Consider the following 5075-nt stretch of genomic DNA (forward strand, 5'->3'; position numbering starts at 1 on the left):
CTGCTAGTGTACACGAGCAATTAAAGACCCCATGTGTGCCGGGACAACGCCAAACTTATTTGGGAGAACGCGAAAGTTTTGCCAGAGAAGGCGAAAGTAGGTCTTTTTTCTTTCAAATTGTAAGAAACGTTGTGTATTTCCCCTCGAACTAATGCTAAGTATGGTGGTAGTATCACCTATTTCTGTTTTTTAGTGTCTGCTGTGTTGCTGCTTTTATATAGCTATGTAGCCTATGTAGCATCGACATTTTTGCTGTGCTGGTTTGAATCTTATTTTCGCAAAATACTTGAAATAATGAGAGAAATAAGCCCAGTGTAGTGAGGACATTTCATTTCGGAAGGCTTGATATTTAACAGGTTTTGGTCGGAACTCATTGTGGTGTCAACCTGCCAGTGTGACAGAATGCCCTGACCACAGTGAAAATGAAATGGGGAAACCTGCCAGCCTGAAAGGAAACAAACCGGTACCGCAAGTTATTGCTGCAGCTCGCACACAGCTTTCATATTATATGCTCCTTTTACGCTGGACTAGCCCTTGAATGCTGCTCTGCAGCGCTTAAGAGGCTGTTTACAGATTGCTGCATCAGCCAGCGAGGCTCAGACGTGGAAGTGAGTCATGGGTGGATGAAGACCTCAGTTCATGTCAGCGCTGGAAAGCGAAGTTCCTCTGGACTTTTTTCTATTTTGGGCCATGTGGGGAAAATTTGCCCTGAAATGTCAGGAGGCCATGACACTCGCATATATAAGTCGCTCACGAGCTCAAGCATCGCCATTCATTCTGGAACCTCATGACAAGGTGAGACTTTTGTTGAACAGTTACACGTTTCTGACTTTATTAATAGAAAAGATTAGTGGAAGTGATCAGTGTGTAGCTGCAGGTTTAATTGTTTGTGTCAATAAAATATGTAAACAGTGTGCTCTTAATAACCAGACATGACTCCAAAAATATGAGTTAAAGGGTTTATTTTGCTAATTGATGTCTGTCATTGATTGAATTGGCTTGGATGGAAACATAGCTAGTTCTCTGTAACTCTGGCGTGGAGAGAAAGACATGTCTTGATTTGGTCTACTTGTGCAAACTGAAGTTTGTGTTTTGTCATGTCAGAAAGGCCAGCGTAATAGTTCTGTAAGCACTTCATTCAGATTTTGTGTTATCCTGCTTTTATCCTGGTTTTCTTTTAGTTATGAAATTACTGATTACTTATTCGTGCTGAAGTTATTGACTTAATTACTTAATTGACTAATTTCAAAAGCAGTGCTATGGCTTTTTGTGTTTTTTTTTTTTACTAAAGATGTCCTGTCTTTGGGAACGTGCACTGATATCTGTCGTGATTTTGTTATTTCCCATGTGGCTTCTTTCGCTTTCCTCACGTCACTGTCCACACCTTACATTCTCTCCGTGTTACTCAGATGAAGTCATTTCTTTTCATCGTCGCCTGTGCGTTTCTACAAGGCAGTCGCCAAAGTCCTACGAGCCGCTGGACCCTGCTGCCCCACAGTATGTTTGATCTCTATGAAAACACATCACTAACGCCAAGTTCAAATCACTCCTCCTTCACCTCTTTCATTGCATGTCCTCTTGTTAGTTTTGGTTGTGGAGGTGGACGGCGCTTTGGGCCAGCTGCCCCTGAGCTGCCTGGAGTTGCCAGAGGAGCTTACGGGGAGAGACAACAAGAGTCGGGATATTTTTTGGATGAAAAACGGAGTGATGGAGGCACAGAGAGGAAACTCATATCTGGTGCAACTGGAGGAAAGCTTAGGAGGGGGCAATTACACCTGCCACAGCGAGGACGGATCGCTCCTCAACCACACTGTGGTCCTGATCCAAGAGGACGAAACGAAGAGGAGGAAGATTCTTGTGAAGACTGAGCATGGTACAGTGTAATTTAAGACATTCCTCTGTTACTGTTATACAGCAGCTAGAATGAAGTAAAAAAAATGTATATATTTCAGCCGCTCAATTGTTTGTTTTTTATGTTCCCATTTCTGCATGTTTCCTCTTTTCTCATCAGAAGACTACTTGAAGTGTTCTGCTCAAAATTACGACGGAGAGTTCCACTGCTCTTGGACCTGGCACAACACGCGCGTTGGCAAAGTCGCATTTATCAAAGCTCGACGGTAAGCTCCCAAACTGCTGAAATGTTTTCTGTTCGGCTCTCCAATAATAACACAGTGTTCAGACTCATGTCAGAGCTGAGACTACGCAGTGACATCCATAAATACCTCCTTGTGAAAGGAAACATAACAAAGTGCTTTTTTAATGTCGTCTGGGGATCAAGGCCATGTCTAGGGATCAGACTAACACAGCTGCAGAATCCTCCTGAATGATGTATGTTTTGCTTGTGCGATACTTTCATCAGTCACGACTTCTTTACTTATTTGTCCACGGAGGTTGTTATAGCCTCTTATAATCAGTGCATCGTCTGAATCATAAGACCTATTTTATGCTATTCTGTGCAGTGTTTCTGATGACAGCGTCACCCAGTGCACTGTGGATGCCAGCGGCCAGCATTGGACGTGCTCTTCACATCAGAGTAACTTCGTCTGTTCAGTGGACGACAGCGGACACAAGATCCATTGTGTGGACAAGCAGCACTGTCCCTACGCTGAGGAGAGCCTGTGGATCCACATCAATCTCTATGTGAGGACTGAGCACTTCCTGGTGGAGAACTACTCTAAAAACTTTTTCCTGTCAGAGATAGGTGAGACATCTCTGGGACTACAAGGCGTTTTTTATTTTTCCTGTACAGAAAACATTGCTTTCTTTCATCTGTTTGTCTTCCTGTTTTTGCTTTCATCTCATTTGTCTTTTGCTTTCACCGTTGATAGTGAAACCTGACATGGTCAGGATCAGAAAAGTCAACGCTACGATGATAGAGTGGAGTTACCCGAGCTCCTGGAGCAGTCCCTTCTCCTACTTCCCCCTCACTTTCCAGATTGCACAGTTCAAAGGGCTGTGCAAAAGCTGCGCCAACCCATGCACTGACTCAAAAACCGCCAAGGTAAGAGGCCCCTAATGATTGTAATGCAGGTTTTATGAGAAAGAACTGAAACAGAATGAAAATAGCAATTTAATAAAATATCAGACTTACAACAAGATATTTGTGTCAGGAAATCCATAAAAGAGTCATAAAAGAACCGCAGACAGAAAACCTGAAGGATGTTTTTTTTATTTTGTAGATCTTGACAATCCGCTCTCCAGACATTTGTCAGTTTCAAGTCAAGCGCAAGACGAAGGCCGTCTGCGTCCGAGCGAAAGATGCTCTCTGCAACTCACAATGGAGCGAGTGGAGCCACTTCAGGTCAGTCTGAAGTGGGAGGTTCAGTCTTTGTGTCCCCTCTGATGTTTGCCAGTTATCCTCCCTGGTTTCCCTCCTTCTGCCAATCGCCTGACTCTCCTCTTGTCTGCAAACCAAACCTTCTCAGTACCTTCACTTCTCTGCCAGATTATCTGTTGTGCCTCGTAGCCGTAGTGTTCTTGCCCTCTCTACTTTTTCCCATCGGTCTTTTTTGCTTCTTGGGTTCTACAAAAAAAAAGACATTGTATTGTGATGTGTTTTAATAGTCAGACTGAGTTAAAATCCTATGAAAATTAGATCTGCTTGAGTGCTATTTTCATACGGAAATTGGTGCATCATAGCCTGAAGGATGTGATGTTCAGTACATGTAAATTTTGTTGCTCACCTTTTACTTATTTTGCGCTGATCAATAGGCTGTTTCACATACAATAGTTACCTTCTTGACAACATGAAGTTACCTCTGGGGAACTCACAAGTTACAGCTTCTAGCTTGAATAGTGCTGGATGAATATATTAGCCTACAGTGGGAAAATGAGAGACATTTCAGACTAATTTCTCATTATTTCTGTGCCATTGCAGATTGAGGAGTGACAAGAAGACAAAAAGGACAAACGTCAGTAAAAAATACAAACATAACGGATGAAAGAGAATCCCAAAACTGGACATCTAAAGAAAGGTGTTTATTTATATGCTCTTATGGATTTTTATCCCATCTTATATCATGGTGTGTGTGAAATAGAGTGAAATTTAACGCAATCTTGTTTTGTTTCCTGCCTAAGTCAAGACATCAGACGTGTGATGTATAGACACTTTGTACAAAATTTCCTATAGTACCGCATTTTTGTACAACCCTCGGCACGCCCTGTACACTTCACTCACCACACTTTACCTTTCGTGGAGAACCGAAACCTCAGTAGTTGTTTCGATTTGACCAATAAACAAAAGGTTTGAGTGTAATCAGCTACTCACAGAGGTGTAAGGCTTTTCCCCGCCAGTCAGGTGAGAGTGTGGCTTTTTGGTGGAAGTTCTCCTCGCTGTGCAGCAAATCACGGAACTGTCCTTCAGCTTCGATTCCGCTCTCTGGACGAAGAGAAGACATGCATAGCATTTCCTCTGTTAGATACCAAGAATCGTGTCATTTTTGTGTTGTGTTCTCCCATCTCTCTCACTCTCTGTCTTTCTTGTGGGTGCATCTACGGATTCATCAGCCAAATCAAAATCTTTTGATATCATCCTGCATCTGCTTTACGTCACAAAACACGCCGATGAACAAGCATAATTTCACAATGGATTTAGCTGACAAACCACAAAAGTCAAAAATCAAGTTTTTTGTTAAATTTCACCCTGTAAGATAATGTGAATGAAGTACAGGAATATGAAAACTGAGCTCTGAGTTCCTCAGTATGTTTTGTTTCAGACATCCCTATGAGGGAAACCTCACACACAAAACAACAGCAGACAATATCAGTCACTGCTGGCAGTAACTTTTGTCCCTGAGTGCAGAGGAAGTGCTACTCATCCTCACAAGATTTGGAGTGATTGTAGGTTAACCATAGGTCACCCACAGCACGATGACACGTCATTCCAGTGATTGACACAGTGCATCACAGTTAGGAGTACTAGGTGAGTGTAGGTGGTAGTCAGCCTTTGTAGCTTGTGACCCCAATGAGGCAATGCCCACTTGTGACTCCTCATCACAGGTTTTGGCCTTTGAATGGAGATGAATTGTATTTATTTATTAATCCAGATGTTCTGAGTATTAATTTTAGGTTTTTCT

General features: G+C 42.4%; 1 protein-coding gene across 2 annotated transcripts; it reads left to right on the forward strand.

The window, feature by feature from the left end:
- The first annotated feature begins 518 nt into the window (after positions 1-518).
- il12ba (interleukin 12Ba) lies at positions 519-4633 on the forward strand. 2 transcript variants are annotated; one of them, XM_076739058.1, is made up of 8 exons: positions 519-795; positions 1410-1497; positions 1586-1873; positions 2012-2117; positions 2460-2701; positions 2829-3001; positions 3180-3301; positions 3878-4633. In XM_076739058.1, the coding sequence occupies exons 1-8, from the start codon at positions 640-642 to the stop codon at positions 3939-3941; spliced, it is 1239 nt and encodes a 412-aa protein (XP_076595173.1). In that variant the 5' UTR covers positions 519-639; the 3' UTR covers positions 3942-4633. The 2 variants fall into 2 exon arrangements, with proteins under 2 accessions (XP_076595173.1, XP_076595174.1); XM_076739059.1 differs by having other exon boundaries at positions 2015-2117.
- Positions 4634-5075: the final 442 nt, after the last annotated feature.

This window comes from Chaetodon auriga, chromosome 9 (assembly GCF_051107435.1).
Source record: "Chaetodon auriga isolate fChaAug3 chromosome 9, fChaAug3.hap1, whole genome shotgun sequence".
Lineage (NCBI taxonomy): Eukaryota > Metazoa > Chordata > Actinopteri > Chaetodontiformes > Chaetodontidae > Chaetodon > Chaetodon auriga.

Excerpts from the sequence above, each read along its gene's own strand:
- il12ba (XM_076739058.1), top strand. The coding sequence starts at position 640 with ATGTCAGCGCTGGAAAGCGAAGTTCCTCTGGACTTTTTTCTATTTTGG. Across the intron at positions 796-1,409 it reads TTCTGGAACCTCATGACAAG|ATGAAGTCATTTCTTTTCAT; the intron begins GTGAGACTTTTG and ends CGTGTTACTCAG. Across the intron at positions 1,498-1,585 it reads CTGGACCCTGCTGCCCCACA|TTTTGGTTGTGGAGGTGGAC; the intron begins GTATGTTTGATC and ends TCCTCTTGTTAG.